This window comes from Xenopus tropicalis, chromosome 1, assembly GCF_000004195.4.
Source record: "Xenopus tropicalis strain Nigerian chromosome 1, UCB_Xtro_10.0, whole genome shotgun sequence".
NCBI lineage: Eukaryota > Metazoa > Chordata > Amphibia > Anura > Pipidae > Xenopus > Xenopus tropicalis.
The window spans coordinates 175,539,216-175,557,865 of record NC_030677.2 but is presented as its reverse complement, the minus strand read 5'-3'; the positions used below and the strand labels follow the sequence as shown (position 1 = coordinate 175,557,865).

At 36.8% G+C, this 18,650-nt stretch overlaps 1 protein-coding gene across 7 annotated transcripts in view; it reads left to right on the top strand.

Annotated features, from left to right (window-relative positions):
• The window catches only part of pam (peptidylglycine alpha-amidating monooxygenase), an 83,927-nt gene that overhangs the window by 26,406 nt on the left and 38,871 nt on the right, over nt 1-18,650 (top strand). For all 7 annotated transcript variants that reach the window (XM_012956896.3, XM_012956893.3, XM_012956879.3 and 4 more), the window contains 4 exon segments: nt 8,603-8,690; nt 12,870-12,955; nt 14,946-15,029; nt 17,803-17,851. In XM_012956896.3, the coding sequence (XP_012812350.1) occupies nt 8,603-8,690; nt 12,870-12,955; nt 14,946-15,029; nt 17,803-17,851 (307 nt within the window).

Sequence of the window (18,650 nt, the reverse complement as noted above, 5' to 3'; positions counted from 1 at the left end):
CCATCACGCCGGCAACTTACATGTTCGTCCGGTAGGATGGCGGATCATGGCAACTCGGGGAGATTAGTCGCCCGTGACAAGGGAGATTTGTCGCGGGCGACTAATCTCCCCATGTGCCAGAGCCCTAAAAGGTAAACGTAAGTTCAAGTAGCTATGCAATATACATCAATTAAATATGCAGCCTTTTTAGGATTTTTAATGTAGTAATATAGTTTGAAATAATTATCTTGTCTGGCCCCCTGTTCTCCTGCTGATATAGCTAACTACAGTACTTGTCAATTGTAACAGTAGTCGACTGTCCTCAGCCTGTCTTCAGCCTGCATCCTCCAAATCCCTGTACATGAGATGTCAGTAAGGAAAGGAACATGTAGTTCCTAGATTCTGTCTCTATAGATACAGGCCATACACCTTCAGATCCATTTGTTTGGCCAAGTGAGTGGATCTTCTCCCGATATCCCCACCTACGGGTGGGCGATATCAGGCAAATCCAGGATAATTAGGTCGTTTGGCCCTGGGGCCAAATGATCGAATTAGAACGACGGGAATAGGCGAAGTCGGATCGGGGACCACATCAACGAGCCAATGTGGTCCCTAATCCAACAAAATTTTTTAACCTGCCTGATCGATATCTGCCCAATTTCAGGCCAGATATCGGTCGGGCAGGCCCGTTGTTAGTGCCCCTACACAGCTGTGGAGAAATTGTTACAGTTTGTAACATCAGTCTTTTAGTCCCTCCTCCCCTGCCTGGATTTCAAATGATGCAGAAATAGAACTGTTTTGCAGCTGGATTTCAACACGTTAAAATGGTATTTATTAAATTTAAATCATCATCTTTTTATATGTTTTGGGATGCTTTTTTCCCCAACGTGTTTAAGAGATTACTTGCAAGAACTTGATTCTGCAACAACTATTGTAGTTAGGGGGTGGTTCACATCTTAGTTAACTTTTATTTTGTTATAGAATGACCTATTCCTAGCAATTTTGCAAATGGTATTTCTTCTTTATTTTTGTATAGATTTTGAACTATTTGTCTTTTTAATTTGCAGCTTTTAAATGGCGATCACTGACCCCAGCAGCCAAAAACTATTGCTTTTGTGAGGCCCAATTTTATTGTTGTTTTTACATTTTATTACTTATTTTTCTATGCACACCCTCTCCTATTCACATTCCTGTCTCTCATACATACTACTGCCTGATTGCTAGGGTAAATAAGACCCTAGCAACCAGATAGCTGCTTAAATAACAAACTGGAGAGCTGCTGAACAAAAAGCTGAATCACTGAAAAACCATGAAAAAAATATATGAAATGAAAACCATTTCCAGAGTGTCTCAGCATGTCAATGTCTACATCATATTATAAGTTAATTTAAAGGTGAACTACCTCTTTAGGGGGACTCAGCAGACAACTGCCAAACTTGCCAAACATCACCACTAACATAAACAAGACATCAGCCTCAACTACAGCAGGCACAACACCCCATTGTGATCACAAAAAAAGTTAAAATTCTGGGGGCACTTTGCTTACTGCACTTTTAAATGACCCCTGATGTATTTGAATTAGTGTAAAACAAGGAAAGAACCCAAGCAAAAATTAAAATTTTTATGGGTTCCATTTATATATTGCAATATTTTGTTTCTTAAATAATATAAGTCTGTAGCCAGTGTTGCTGACATATGAAAAAAAGTTCGATTTTTACAATTTTGTGGAAAAAACTAAATGTATGGCCTGTTTCCCAAAGGTTATTTCACAGGATAAGAGCTCTTATGCCTATATTGGCTGAAGGATATTGTAGTGGCACTGGGACAGATTGAGTCTGACAGCAAGCCACTTGGCCAAGAAATGTGCCTGTCATCTTCATCCGCTCGCTTTCACTCACATGACTGACCAGTAAACAAATTCCTTCCTATTGCCATGGTGACAGCTTGAATCTACGATGTGACGCTCTGCAGACTGCATGGAAAACAACAAAGCTGATAAAGCTGTACAGGAGTCATGTTGCTCTCAGGAGATGGCCTTTGCCATAGGGTTATTGTGCTCTTAAAATAAAGTATTGAAATGAATTGTGTTGGCAGTTATGGCAGCGTTGGTACAAACACATTAAGTAAACAACAAATCTTATATTTTTGCAGAGTAGCTATTAAAAGTATCTTGTTTTGGTACATTTGTTTCACTGGGCCTTTTCTCCAATGTTTCAGTATAGTTTGATAGCATTTGCCTTTAACTTCTGAACTATAGAAATTTAGTATATCAAACTACTAAAGGTAGTCGTAGTTAAAATTTCAGGCACAAAGGGTGGCAGCTAGTGTGGTATCACATTGGGTCCAATCAGGGCTGTATTTAGGTCCCGAACCTAAATGCGCCCCTTGTGCGTTTTTTAATTTTTTTTTTTTAATAATATATAGGCACCCGCGGACAACCCCCCCCTAAACCTGCTAACCTAGGTATATAAATACACCCCTGCCCACAACTTGTGAAAGTATTGCCTCATAAACACTTGTGAGTATGCCATTGGAAGGCTGCTAACTGTATTTTGTCTGTCTCATCTGCTCTGTGTATAAAACAAAACATTGGTTCTTATAATCCCTTATGTAAAGAGTATAAAAAAAAATTTGAGCAGGGCATGTAACACATAGCAATTACAATGGGCTAAAAGGGCATAAGGTTATTAATCTACAACTCCTAGCTTTTCTCAACAGCTTAGGGCAGTGGCACAGGGAGAGATTAGTTGCCCATGATAAATCTTTGCTATTGCGGGTGACTAATCTCCCCGAAATGCCATCCTGTTGGCAAGAATGTAAATTCCTCCTTAAAAGGAAACTTCGGGCGACTTTGGAAAACTAAAGCGACACATATGCCATCACATCAGCAACTTACATTGTTGCTGTGGAATGGCATTTCGGGGAGATTCATTGCCCGCAATAGCGAAGATTCAGTAGGGCCAACTAATCTCCCCATGTGCCACTGGCCTTAGGGATCATTTGCCCTGCGCACAAGTTAGGGTTGCCACCTGTTTTGGAAAACAATACCGTCTTTCCTATATTTTTATCTTGCTTCCCTATCCGTAACATCAAGTATTGATGGGCTGATACATTAAATAGCTTCAAGAATAGGTCGGTTGCCTATTTAGCAAGTAAGAAAATACATTGTTATTGAAAATACCTCAGAGTACCAAGTTGATCCAGGGACGGGTTTGATTGCCATCAGGAAGTACTTTTTCTCGGGAGAGGTTTCAATAGGGTTTTTTTTTTTGCCTTCCTCTGGATAAAGTAGCAGTTAGGCAGCTATCATATAGACATAAAAGGTTGAACTTGATGGACATGTGTCTTTTTTCAACCTAACCAAATGCAGGTAGCATTGTATTAATGGAGCAGAAACAGGCACTCCATTTTAGAAATCAAAGTAGTTACACCAGCTGTGGCAATAATTGGCAGTATTAGGCTTGTTCTTCTCTCAACAATGCATATCCACATTTATACATAAATATATACATATCTATGCAAATAAAGGTAATTGTATGCCTTTAAATATGTATGTGTAAATGATACTTATGCTGGCATTGAATCTATTCACAGGCCAATGTAAATGTATTCCACTTAGTAAATTAGATTACCGGTAATCAACATTTACCTCAGGAATATGATGAGACTTACAATATAGAAAATCAGTGTTGATATGAGTGCTAGTTACAAGCCAGATAACATGCTATGTTTATTAATATAGTGATCTTTCCATATATTCTCAGATGCTGTGCTCACACACAGTTGGAGTAGAAATATAACAATGTTTGTAAGTCAGAAAGCACATTAATTAATCGTTTATCTTCTAGATGTTCTGCTGGTGAAGCAGCCTCGGCTTTGTCACATCCCAGTATGATTTACTAGCTGAACACTTCCCATTGTATGAAGCTCATTCATCTTTTTATGCTGTATTATAATGTATTATAATTTTGTGCAATACATAATGATAATTAATGTCATTTAATTGCCTGTTACAACATAATGGCAATATCACAATGTTCTACCAGCACTGGGGGTGAGGCCCAAGTTTTAGCTAAAAGGCAAATAGGACCAATTCTACTCTTTTATTGTTTTGAAAGTAGGATTTAAGTTTGCCAACTTTATTCAGCCTTTTGTTTTCCATTGCCCACAGGATGCTGTGGGTTTCAGAATTTTATAATGAGAGCAAATTTTTATGACTGCAGCTTCTTTTTTTGTTATTGCTACCATTTTTGATTTCTCCAATTATAGATTAACTGAAGAATAGCATTCTGTGGAGCAGTGAACAATTCATACTCAAAACACAGGCAGACCGTTTTTGGTGCTATGTGGTTTTATCAAAGAATAGAAATTGCCCAATTGCCTTAAAGTGGCCTGCATTTAAAAGCATCTATATAAATCTATATATAAATCTATATACAGGTATAAGACCTGTTATTCAGAATGCATGGGACCTGGGGTTTTCTTAATTTGGAACTCCATACATTGAGTCAACTAAAAAAGAATTGAAACATTGAATAAACCCAATAGAATGTTCTGCCTTCAATAAGTATTTATTTTTAATTTTTAAAAAAAATGTGAATTATTTGATTTAAATGGAGTCTATAAAATACTGGCTTCTCTGTAACAAAGTAAAGTGCATGTTTGAACATGCACTATAAGGGGATAGTTCAAAAAAGCAATTGCTGCACCGTCCCTTAAATCAGCCTGCTTACAATACTCCAAACAGCACATAGAGTGGCCTGAAACAACATCATTTAGAGTGATGAGACCAAAATTAAACTTTATGGTCACAACCAGGAGTCAACAAGACCTTTATAGAGAAGCACACCATCCCTACTGTGAAGCACAGAGGTGAATCTTTGTTTTCATAGTGTAAATATAGTTTAAATAGTGTAATTGTACCGTGCTCTTTGATTGCTAATGAAATATCCCTGATATTTTAGTAGTCACGTGATGACCGTTTAACTGCATACTGCTGCATACAGAGATTAATGCAGTTCATATCACTCATGTCTCCCCACCCACTAATATCGGGTCCATTAAACCTCATTTTCTGCGCCATGAAGAACAATACGCGGAACGCTCTTCTTCCAAGAATGCTTCTCTGTAGGTGATGAATATGGTATATCCCATTCATGCATGCTCATATAATTAGGGCTCAGTCATGTGGCTAATCAAGATTGTGGGTCAGTTATTTGCTTTGTAGCCACTACTTAAATTACATCAATTCCCGTTCCTCGTAGATGATGATTGATGTAAAGCAGCTGTGCATGGCTGAGTGTAAATTTAATTACTCGTTGGCTTGGGATGCGATAATGCATTGGAAAGATTTCTGGCTTCGCTCTCAAAGATCTCTCCTAAAAATCTTTTATCCTACATCTGCAGCGAGTACTATTGTAATGTGTTTTGTGGTTCATCACAGGTCTTGAAATCTTGCACAGTGTAAATCCCTAAGGTTTTAGCACTGACTCTTATAGCCAAGCTGAAGGGTGCAGTAATTTAAAGGGGAACTCCACTCAGACACAACTTAAGGTTTGTGAAAAGTAAAGATAATTTCAAGCATCTTTGCACTATACATCAATTAAACAATATGCAGCCTTTTCATGATTTTTAATGTAATAATGAGGTTTGGAATAGTTACCTAAGCCTGGCCCCCTGTTCTCCTGCTGATATGGCTGGCTACTTTGAGACTCAAAAAGAAAAAAGTCACAGTATTGACAGTTCTCAGCCTGCTATCAGTCTGCATGCTCCAAATCCCACATTTCCTTGCATGATATTAATAAGGTAATAAGGAATCCTTTCCTTCACAGTGCAATGCATTGTGGGTTGTGTAGTTCCTGCATGCTTTGGAGAAGTTGTTACAATTTGTAACATCATTGTTTTAGGGCCTCCTCCCCTGCCATTTTAAATGATGCAGAAAGAGAAGAACTCTTTTGCAGCTGGATTTTAGCAAATAAAAATGGTAAATATGTCAATTTGTTTCTCTAACAATATGTATTTGTTATGTTCTAAGTTTCCTGTGAAATGAAAGAAGGCATTATAGTAGTACAAGAAAAAAAGGCAAATACATTATTGCAAAGTTTGGCTTGTGAGGTCTGTCTGGCTTCCACTGTAAGTGACTGAAGTTCTTGTAGTTTTATAATAAATAAACACTAATAGAGTTTTCAGACACTTCATCAATACATGTTGGAAACAAATGAGATCTGTAATTGAACAATGCAGTGTAGTGCTCTGTAAGCATTGCTAAGCATTTCAATCATTTTTGTTGCCAATAACAGCTCATGGGGTTGCTTTACTGGCAGGCAAACATGCAGGCCTGCATCATCATCATCATCATTATCATTACATCATCACAAACTTTTGTTCCTTTTATTCTGATATTTTAACCACTTACCCATGTACTTTTGGTTCTGACCTAACCTTCTAAAATGTAATAGAAGTAAACCTATTTCTATATTATTGGGTAAAAAACTGTTTTTTGTTAGAGATGCTACATCTTCTTTAAATAACTAGGTTTATGCAGTGACTGCTAATATTTTGCCTTTGCCTAAGGAGTTAATTGCTTCCATTGACTTCTAAGGGCGATATCACATAGATCAATATGTTACATATTTTTTGCAACATTTTGCCACATTTTTAGAAAAAAAGAACCCTACATTGTACATTGTACTTTGCCTAAAAGCACAGACAAAATGCCTAAAATCCCCCATGTGCCAACACTAAAAAAAAAAAAAATTATTCTATATGCATTTAAATGCAATGTAGCATTGACCTGCACTGGTATTAATGTCTATGTAAATATAAAGTTGAACTACCCCTTTAAGAGACCAAAACCAGCTAGGAAAAGCTGTTCTTTACTGGATGGCAGAAGCACAATGACTGTATGCTATTGGCCTATGCACATAGGAATGTTTTGGTGTTTGAACAGTTTCTGCATCAGCAGACAGAAAGACTGGGGTTAAAAATTGTTCTTATAGTGTTTTTAGCAATCAGCCAACATAAATGGTTTCAGTGTCCGGTACTGTCATAAACTGCTCCATGTTGCAAAGCCTTGTTCTGTGCAGAATATGAGCATGTATGTCTGCATGCAGCTTCCTCAGATCATTGTGCTACTATTCTTTATGTTGCCCAGGGTCTAGTCAGCTATACGTGTTGCTAATGGAATGCTGATTTCCTCACAGGAAGAGATGTTTTTGTTTTGTTTATTTTTATGGCAATGGCTGTAGTGGAATCTAATATTGCATCCACGTGACCTCTTGCAGAGCATCTTATTCCTGCAAACAATATTGCCTAGGAAATGAAGCATTGTTATGACAATTATAGGGCTCAAGGATCTCCAGAGACTGGCCAGCTGAGCTCTGCACATGAATACGTTCTTCTTTTCTATATAACTTAAGGTGTACACAGTAATGTGCAAGCATTAAACTTGAATTTGGATGTACTGGATTAGGTGATGCAAGTTATACGCATATTAATTAAATGAGTTTTACATAAAGCAAAGCTCTAGTGTGTGATAGGGGCCAGAAATAACACTGATGGGTTCTTAGCCTTTAGCTGGATACCACTGTCTACTCTGGGTACATCATTACTCATGAAATTACTAGTTGTGACTGCATCCCTATCCCTATGTCTTGTTTGCCTGCAATGGATATATCTACAGTGGGATGAGACCTCACATGGTTCCCTCGACCTAAGAGGGTCATATTTACACAAATCATTCCATCTTATATCCCCCATTCAGGGGGTGAGAGATTTAGATGGAGAGGGGGGGATGGATTAAAAAACATGTGGTCACTAGGGACAGAGGTGTTTGGGGGGATACACTGGGGGCCATGGTATCTGATTCTATGTTTTAACTTCTTGTAAAACACAGTATTTTTGCATTGGTCTTATTTCCATTTCATGGATTATGTACTATAGAGAAAAAAGGTTCAAGGAGTAAACCCTGCTCATATTTCATTGACATATTTGCAATCTTTAGCTCACATGGATTCTACTTTCTTGGCATAAAATGTTACCACATATGGTTTTTCATTTCTAATCTGTTTGAATCTTTGCCTTGCTGTTTGTTATGGGCACTGTTCTTTTGTAACAGACGTCAGTGTTGGATCATTTTGTGTTTGTTAAATTAGGGCATGACTCTTTCCTTATGCAAATGTCAATGTGGTCCCAAATGTTGTGCAAGGGGATGCTGGAGCTGGATATTTGTGGTGTGATAGGGATAGGCATGGTAACTGGGATAGCTGTTGACTTACTCTTTATGACTCCTTTTAAGCACAGCCATAAAGGCTTAGAAGCTCTGCAGATACTGTGGATCATTTCATGCACTTTTCAAATGTCAGAGGAGGGACTTTGTCCCTTCTGCTATACACACCAACTTTTCTACACTGATAATTACATTTATTTTGCTGAAGTCTACCTACTTTAATGACCCTCACTCCCCATACAAATGATCCTGATGCCCATGCACTAAGCTGCTATGTGCAGTTAAAGTTAGGAACAAAACTTTGATGTGGAATTTGCAAATTGATATTATTTATCCATGTTAAATAAAGTGAGATTGTGTTTGTAATTTATGGTACCATTCTTTTATGTTTTGCAGTTGACTTCAGACCACATGCCAGTATGGATACTGCTCATCACATGCTTCTGTTTGGATGCAATATGCCCTCTTCCACTGATGATTACTGGTACGTCCAATTAACCTAGTAGTGGCAAATAGGGGTATGCCAACATATGGGTCAGCATCTCAACCTGAAAAAGTGGCACAACACAAAAAGAGAAGGCAGGAGATACAGGAGCTGCATCAACCCTGTCTGCCCTGTTGGAACTCAGATACCTAAAATCAACTTCAATAGTAAAAGATTGTGAATCAATAAGGTTATTTATTAAAGTGCACATTAATACACAAAGTGTAAAATTCATCTATAACACATTTCATGTATGGCAGCATCACCATATGTCGATATGTAGCTGCAATAAGTCACAGTTCATATAATGCATCAGTGATAATTTATAATCATAAAATATCTGAAAATTCATGTAGGAGGATTCAGATCATAAATAGAGTGAGCTTTTTCTAAATCAGTCTGCCAAAGGTCCAATTTTATATAAACCTAGGCCTATGATGTACTGTACATGACAAGTTAAGCTTTACTTTTTGTATTTAAATTCTTGGTCTTTAACTTTGCAGGCAGGATCAGTTTTGCTTCCCCAAGTGATATTTTTTTCTTCTTTATTCTGTAATAAGCATTGCTCTTTACGGCCACAATCATCTTCTACCATTTATTTAATAAGAACATTGCATAAATTGAATGTTCTTTTGTATGCATCTGGAACTATTCAGAACTTTTATTTGTTGTTTTTCAGTTACTTTCAGTTTTCCATTAAAATGAGTTTTTAAGTCTGTTTTCAACATTTACACTTCACTCATGGAGGTAGCTATTTGCTGGTGTTTCCTTTCAAGTCTAATTCTCCTATTATCATTATGGGAGAGATGTAGCAAATGCAAAATAAAAAAGCAATAATTATCTCAATTGTGAAGTAAAGATCACCAGGTTGTACTTTCTTTAACTCAACTTGCGTGTATTACAACGTGCTCATAAAATAAGGGCAGGCTTATCTAGCAGAATTTGAATTTGTGAATTTTAGAGTTTATTTGAATTGATCTCGAATTTTTACTTATTTATTAGAAAATTTGAATCTTAAAAATTAGATGGAATAAAACCATGAAACCTATTAACAACCTTATTGGGTTTATTCAATAGTTAAATGATTTTTAGTAGACTTAGGGGCACATTTACTAACCCACGAACGGCCGAATGCGTCCGATTGCGTTTTTTTCGTAATGATCGGTATTTTGCGATTTTTTCGGAAATTATCGCGACTTTTCCGTTACCAATACGATTTGCGCGAAAAATCGCGAGTTTTTCGTAGCCATTCCAAAAGTTGCGCAAAATCTGGCGATTTTTTCTTAGCGTCAAAACTTGCGCGAAACGTCACGCCTTTTAAGTTTTAATGCTATGAAAAAGGCGCGACTTTTCGTGCAAGTTTTAACGCTACGAAAAAATCGCCAGATTTTGCGCAACTTTCGGAATGGCTACGAAAAACTTGCGTTTTTTCGCGCAAATCGTATTGGTAACGAAAAAGTTGCGATAATTTCCGAAAAGTCGTAAAGGCGCCGAAAAAATCGCAAAAATACGAAAAAGTCGCAAAATGTTCGTTTTCCCATCGGAATTTTTCCAATTCGGATTCGAATTCGTGTCTTAGTAAATCAGCCCCTTGATGTATGGAGATCCAAATTACGGAAAGACCCCTTATCCGGAAAACCCAGGTCCTGAGCATTCTGGATAACAGGTCCCATACCTGTACCAACATATAGAGCCAAGGGTGGCACACCGCTTCAATCCTTATCCCGGGTGCACGGTAAAAAAGTTTAAATATTGGAAAAAAAGACCAGCAACAATTGATTTTGTATTAAAAAAAATGCATGAATAGCCAACGTTACGTTTCAATAGGACTTTTAGGTTTTTCTATGTATAAGGCCTATGTCTTTTTTTCTAGCTGCAACAACTCTGAAACTATGTAAGAAAATGGTAGGAATGTTTCTCTAAACCTGTATATCCATATTTGATTGGGACAAACAGAAGAACACTGTAATAGGCATTCATGACTATAACACAGTATATTTGTCAGGCAAGAGAACTTGTCAGGGATATGATTATTTAGTCATTTCAATCCATTACTAGCACAAGATGTTGGTGCCATTTTAAGACATAAATTTGCAATGAAAGCCTTTTAAAAAACATATGTTTATAACCGCACCACCAACTGGCAGGATTTACCTATAGTATCCCACAGATAGTCCATGTGTAGCCAAGCCATAGATAGGCTGGTGTACTGCAGTTCTTAATGTACATTCAAATGGCATTAATGAGAGGAATGTTGGTCTCCAGGCCTCCATTCATAAGTGAAGGAGTTCATTAAAGTGGTTTACAATTCTAGTAATGTGGATCAGGAGCCATTGTCCTGATTGTGTCCCTTTTGTGTCTCCCAAAAACGCATAGATCCACACACCTCTCCTGCAACATACTCCCTAACTTATCTCTTGTATTTCCAAACCAGTCCTCTCAGAAAGAGGATACGATTTCATGCCTTACTCTAATAGCCTTTGTGGGTTTTAGGTGCAAAGAAGTAGACAAGGCATGACTACAAATACAGTAGAGAATGCAAATCTCCATGTTTTTTACCCAGAGTGCAGTATTTCCAGAATTCCACCATGATTGAGGACATACTGTAAGTTGCATCCACCACAAGCTACACAGTGTTTTCCCCCTGCATTTGTGTGTGAATAGTGTTATTTCAGCAAAGAATCGATTATGGCATTAGTGTCCGATTTACCTGATGCAAGACAGTTGTTGTTGTTGATTCCTTTTTTTAAGTTCTCATTTTGCTTCTAAAGGAATCTATATTTTATAAACCCCTATAAGCCACTCTCAGTCCAAAAGGGATTAAATCTTATTAGAGCTCATCAATACAGAATAGGATTTCCTATAGTGACAGCACAGTGACAGAAGCCCCACTGCCGTTCATCCATAGATCTCTTATTCAGCAGTGAATAGATATAGAATATGCTAAACGCCACATTGTAACATGCATTTAGAGATTCTGTAGGAGGTTGCTTTGGCTTAAAATTGGTTTGCAGCACCCAAGGGTGCTTTCAGGCTGACTCCAAATCAGATTGATGAGACAGGTTCTTGTGCTTTCACTGACTTTCAGCTTCACAGTATTGGAGATTAATGCTTCCACTCCACAGGGGCATTAAAATCACTCACAGCACACAGAGATCTTGCCAAATCAAACTTCATTGGAGTCATCATATGGCTGCTGCCATAAGGAACATTATATGGGTTTTTTTTGGGAAACTTTGCTATAAATGAATCTTCTTGAAGAGCATGTGTGTGTATGTGGGGTGCCTTTAAGGGGCAATAAGTAGCTAGTTAACATTAAAGCAGCATGTTGTGGCTTTTGGCAATTATGTGCACAGGTTAAGATTCTTATACGTTTTCACATTTATACTAGTGTTCCAGACACTGTGATACGTGATCAGGAAGAGTAGAAACAAAATAACTTGATACTTCAATTGGCAAACTCTTTTGGGTTTTATTCAGGCTATTTTGTCATACCTGGGGAATGGCCACAGCCCTGCTTGGGTTTCTCTCATTTGTTATGCTTTAATACAAGCAAGTAGGACAAATTTGCCTCTAAAAAAAAATTAACTGAAAGGATTTGCCAGGCACATAGTAACGCATGTTTACTGCATCTGATTTAACCCTATCTTTGATTAAAAAGTGATAGTTATCCAAGCAGGGGCAGTTGGATTATTCCAAGTATACAAATAAATTAGAGTCCCAATTAGAGTCTTGGCATTAGAATTTCATTTTCAGTGGCATGAGGCTTCTATCAGGATTACTTCAATGTTCAACACACTCTGTACATGGCAAATGTGAATTGGCAACTCAAAGCTTTTCTTTTATGTTCTGTGCTGTTGTTTTCTGTGAACTAAAATACAACATTATTTTCAGTCTTTATGCCCATAGTAAACAGGGCATAAACTCAGTGAATAAACAGGATCATGCATCTTCTCTTAAATAGTGTTGGGCAGATTCCATTCAAGTAAATGATAGACTGCACAGCTATGTTCTGGCACTTCACTGTGTGCAGTGAAACTGATTTTATTGGTATATTATATACAGTAAATCTTATCTATTGATGGTATGCGTGAGCCCCTCTCATTGATTTATTTAGTAGCTGAGCAATGTAATTATTTGTTTCATTACTCAGTTAACGGTAACATTGTTTCTTTACAGGGACTGTAGTGCAGGAACTTGCACAGACAAATCCAGTATAATGTATGCCTGGGCAAAGAATGCACCACCCACCAAACTTCCAGAAGGTACATTGCATGTTAAAGCTTACATTTCTGGATCAATTTGTAAATGGATACAAAAAAGATAAATAGTAGTGTAGTGTTTAAAGTGGACAAATTAAAATATATTTTATGAGTTGCATAACATGATATGTGGTGCAGACAGTATTGTTATTTTTTATTGTGCTGTGGTCTACACAATGCTTAAGGAGAAGGAAAGGTAAAAACTGAGTAAGCTTTATCAAAAAGGTCTATCTGAATTACAGAACTGCTGCTCTGATTCCTCGGTTAAAAGAAACACCACATTTCTTCCCTTCTATTTTGTATCCATGATCTTATGTGTTAGATTTCCTTCATTTAGAAAAAATCCTTCAGGGCAGGGCTAGAGCCGTGCTCAGTTTGCTCCTCTCTCCTCCTCCTCTCTTTGCTGTAATCTAAGCCCAGAGCACAGAGATGCAGGCACAGGAGTGAAGTCGGGCTAAGCAAAAATAGCAGCTGCTATCTTAAACAGAGAGAGCTTCTGTGGCTGTTTACTTGGGTATGGTAAAGCATGTGACTAATCTATTGGCAATATAATGCCTCAGTAGCTTTCCTTCTCCTTAAAGAAAGTAAAACACTAATGCTACACACCACACCTTTTTTAAAACTGTATAGAGTTATAGTTATGGGAACTTGAATATCCATACCTTAAAGGAACAGTTCAGTGTAAAATTAAAACTGGGTAAATAGATAGGCTGTGCGAAATAAAAAACATTCCTAATATAGTTAGTTAGACAAAAATATAACCTATAAAGGCCGGAGTGAGCGGGTGTCCTAACATAATAGCCAGAACACAACTTCCTCCTTACAGCTCCTCTCTTAGCTCTTAATTACTCAGCAACTTGAAGGAGGCACATGGGACATAACTGTTCAGTTAGTTTGTGAGCATCCAGGTCAGATTCAAAAGCAAACAACTGAACAGTTATGTCCCATATGCCCCCGCCCCCCCAAAGACACTGATTGGTTACTAACTACTAACAGCTTAGTGAGCTGTAAAGGAGGAAGTTGTGTTGTGGCTATTATGTTAGGACACCCACTCACTGCGGCCTTTATAGATTACATTTTTGGCTAACTAACTATGTTGAAAACATTTTTTATATTGCACAGGCTGTCTATTTTGCCGATTTTCATTTTTACACTGAACTGTTCCTTTAAGTCTGCTAAAAAAAATAGTTTCTTATATTAATTTTTTTTCAGTGTCTTTTATTTAACCACTGTATTATTGTATATTATTGTACACATTTACACATCTGGTTGTAAAGGGAATGCACACCTAAGTATAAGCAAAATTATAAGCAATAACTTACAGTACGGTACAGCACAATACAGAGTACAAATGGTCATGTTAGTGTTTGATGTTTATCACTGTTAAATATTCTATAAAAAGCTGGATTTTTGAGTTTAAGCACACATACCAATTACGGTATAGGAAGCTCCGAATTATGGGAAGAACGTCTTCCATAGATTCCATTTTAATCAAATAATTCAATTTTTTAAAAAAGATTTCCTTTTTGTCTGTAATAATAAATCAGCAGATTGTTCTTGATCCCAACTAAGATATAATGAATCCTTTTTTGGAGACAATCCTATTGGGTTTTAATAATGTTTAAATTACTTTTTAGTGGAGTTAAAATGTGGAGATCCAAATTACAGACAGACCCCATTAATAGGTTGCTATTGGTTTCAGGACTGGTGCATCCTTTGCAAAGAATCACTTTGCTTTAGAATTTTTCCAGTTTTGCCTTTCTAGCTTAGCTGCCCTCGAGGCCTATACCTATAAGGTTATTGGACTATATTTACTTGTTGATAAACTTCCTTTAGACTGTATTCTGTCAAGTGTAAAGTAAAATCAATCTCATACCAAAGAAGTGTGTTTATAAATGTAACTGTACACTATGCTGAGCTTTATATACAGGGATTTGAAGTGCATAAACGTGCAGATATCAACATTTTAATTTGTTTACTTTTATTGTTACAGGAGTTGGATTTCGAGTTGGAGGGAAATCAGGCAATAGATATTTTGTGCTTCAAGTTCACTATGGTGATGTGAAAGCATTCCAGGGTAAGTGGCAAATCAACAGCAATGATTAGTTCTGTGAAGCACACAAAGTCTACAAATGAAAGTATATATTTTTCCATAAATCAGTAGGTAACAGGTTTACTTAAAGGAGCTGACAGCTGGCAATATATCAATATATGGCAATATATACAAATTTTCAGTAGTTATTTATAAATGTAACTGCTGTTGAATGTATCAAATGTTTGCCCCATTTCAATTCTCTGCCTTGGCAGTTGTGACTTTTGAAACAATGTAGAAGAAGCTAGCTGTTTATCCGACCTGTGGAAAAGCATGCAAATCTGACTTCAGCTACATAGTTTCAAGAATCCTAATCAGCAGTGCAAAAAAGGAAAGAACAATACCACTATCAGTTGCAATTATATTTACAAGTACCTTTAATACCACTGAAAAATGTTACTAGAACGTTTATTAGAAACAACATGGGGAAAGATAGAGATTAGCCATGTGTACTATATTTTTTAATGATTCCTTAATCTGTGGCATTTCAGATTTGTACCAAACTCCTATTTCCAGCATGCAATTGGTTAATAACGGAGGAGTAAATTCTAACTTTAGTAAATAATGTCTGTTTTCCCAGACGCTGCACTCCTGCAGCTTTCCCCAGGATTACACAACTCACAACACAAACAAAGGGCATGAAATCTTACCAAGAAGTAGGAATATTTGGTTATCGTGGGAATAGTAACCTTTTTATCTATGTTAGATTACACAGCTGCTCTGTGTTAGCAATAACAATGATTATTTCCAAAAATATTATATAAATGGGCAGATGGTCTATGAAAAATGGATCCACGATGACTGAAATTATATTTGCATTTTATTAAGTCAAGTCAATGGGCACTTGAACTCTGTAATTGGAAATGCCTTACTGATTTTTGTTGCTCGCAGAATGGAATGGAGATCAATAAGTGAGACGTTAATTTAAAGCTGCCCATTAGTTTAAAGACTTACTTTTCCTTTATTTTCTGCGGTCCCATAATATCATTTTAAACATATAAATGTCAATAGTTGCAAATTGCTAAGCACAAGATTAGACAATAATAAAGCTTTCTAATGAAATGATAATGTGGTATATATATTAGCCTGTATTTACAGATCTTCTACTGACAGTGCTAACAGACTTGAACATATTGTTCTTAGAATAAAGGAAAAGTAAGCCTGACTGTGCTTTACTAGCTTCAAAAATCATTAGTTATAGAACACTTGTTTTATGATAAAATTTGGGAAAGTATAAAGGATTTACCTGGAAAACTCTCTAATGTTTTGGTAATGAGATTATGTTAACATGTATTAAAGTTTTTTTAAAAAGATATAAGTTTCTGACTGCATTAGGAGATATGTCATTGTACGTGCTTCCAGTCATAACACTGCATTGTCTGTAAAGCAGAAAATAAGACATGTTCATTGGTTCTTACCTAAATATTAAATGGGTCATAAATCATATCATGAATAAATGAGATATTATATACTTCTAAAACATTGTGAAATGTCCAGTTAGATTATCATTAAAGGGCATGTCAACCCCAAAAATAATTTTTTCCATAATAAAAGAAAATATAATTCTAAGCAATTTTCCAATATGAAATAATTAAAAATTTGTAGCTCTTTAAAAGTTATTTGTAAATGTAATTGCTATTGAAAGCAACTTGTGCTGAACTCCTGGTTGTTACTTTTTAAACAATGTTGCAACTGTCAGTCTCCTCCAGCGAGTCAGGTCTGTCAGTCTGCTGCCTTGTGTTACATTGTTTCAACAGTCCGCGCCACCAGGGCAGAGAATAGAAAAGCACAGGCAAACACTGCTTTTAATAGCAATTATATATAGAAATAACTCAAAAATCATTACAAATTTGTAATAAATGTATATTGCAAAGCTGCTTAAAATTTTGTTTAGTTTTATTAGGCGAAAAATTATATTTTGTGTTGCCTTGTCCTTTAAGAAAGCTACACAGACCTTTTTTAGGTGCATAATAAAATATATATCCTTCTATCTCCTTCCAGTCAAAGTGTTGTAACAGTATGTACAGGCATAATGAGTGGCCTAAATCTCCAAGAACAATGAATACAATTATCAAAGTTGACTGAAGTTGCCTCACAAGGAAACTTTGGACGACTTCAGAAAACTAAAGTGTCATGTATGCCATCCCACTGGCGATTTACATCCTTGCTAGTGCAATGACATTTTGGTGACCTTAGTCGCCCATGGTAGCAAAGATTTATCTTGTGCAACTAATCTTCCTGTCTGTTACCTCCCTTAAGTTAACTTTTGGTATGTTCTAAGCAACTTTCAAATTGGTCTTCATTATTTATTTTTAATAGTTTTTGAATGATTTGCCTTCCTTTTCTGCTTTTTTTTTCCAACTTTCAAAAACTGTTGCTCTCCTATTCATATTCCAGTTTCTTATAACCACTCATGGTTTCTAAGGTAAGTTGGACCCTAGCAACTGGAAAGCTGCTAAACAAAAATTTGAAATAATTAAAAAATTACAAAAAAATAAAAAATGAAAACCATTTGCAAATTTTCTCAGAATATTGGTCTCTACCTCATTTCTAGCCCTGCCAAACAAACTCCATAGAAAATGACAGTTTTTTTTCTTTTTTAAGTGCAAATACACTGTATTGTGTTTTTAGGACTTTTTAATTTCAGTTTCAGTTCAGTGCCCTTAGTTTTAATGCAGTTATAGTTTGATAACCAGTTAATCTGGTTCTAATTGTGAAAAAGTAAAGTTCTGAAATGCATCTATATTTTGTATTTTAGATAAACATAAAGATTGCACAGGGGTGACAGTACGAATAACACCTGAAAAGTAAGTACTATTCTCTTTCCAGTTTCCCTGTCTCAGTCCATTCTACCATTTTCTGTTTTAATGGTTGTGAATTCAGTCTCTCTGCATGGACGCTGCCGCCATGAGGCGAGTTGAAACCCCGCAGATTCCTATTGGTGGCCAAAAGCCACTCCTGGTTACTTTGAGAGCCAAAATTGTGAATCTCAAATTGTAATTTAAGCTCTTCTGGTGCAGAAAGCACAATTGCACTTTCTGCATTAGTAATGGGGCACCCTCTCAAACTTTGCCAAAGCTCCAAACAGTAAGCGCGTGGGGGGCGGCAACTGAAGGTCCATCTCAGGGCGTCCAGGTGCAGCGAGCTTCCCCTCGCTGTGTTTCTTAACTTTTTACAGGTGTCCCTCAGCAGACTAGTAGACTAGACTTGTCTATACATGGTAAAGTAACATTTGTGCATACTACTCTACAAGTCTGTCTGCGCTAGGGACACCTGGGAAAGGTAAAAATAAAAAAAACATGACAGCCTAAGTCTGTAACTTTTGAGGTTGAATTAATTGGGTGGTGGCAATATGTTAGTAATAGGGTTATGTGACTCATGTTTTCCTTGTTCTTAAAGATTTGCTTAATTGCAATTCCAGAATCTCCTTTCCTGCCACTCTGACCCAGCTGGCTAGCAGCCATCAAGCTATTCCACAGAAATTTGAGGCAACCATTGCAATATAACGCTTATACTCCCAGTAAAATGACTTGACATGTAGCAAAAGATCTTACTTTGACGTACATAGCTGTCAACATTTGGAAACAATTTCCAGGGAGACTTTGC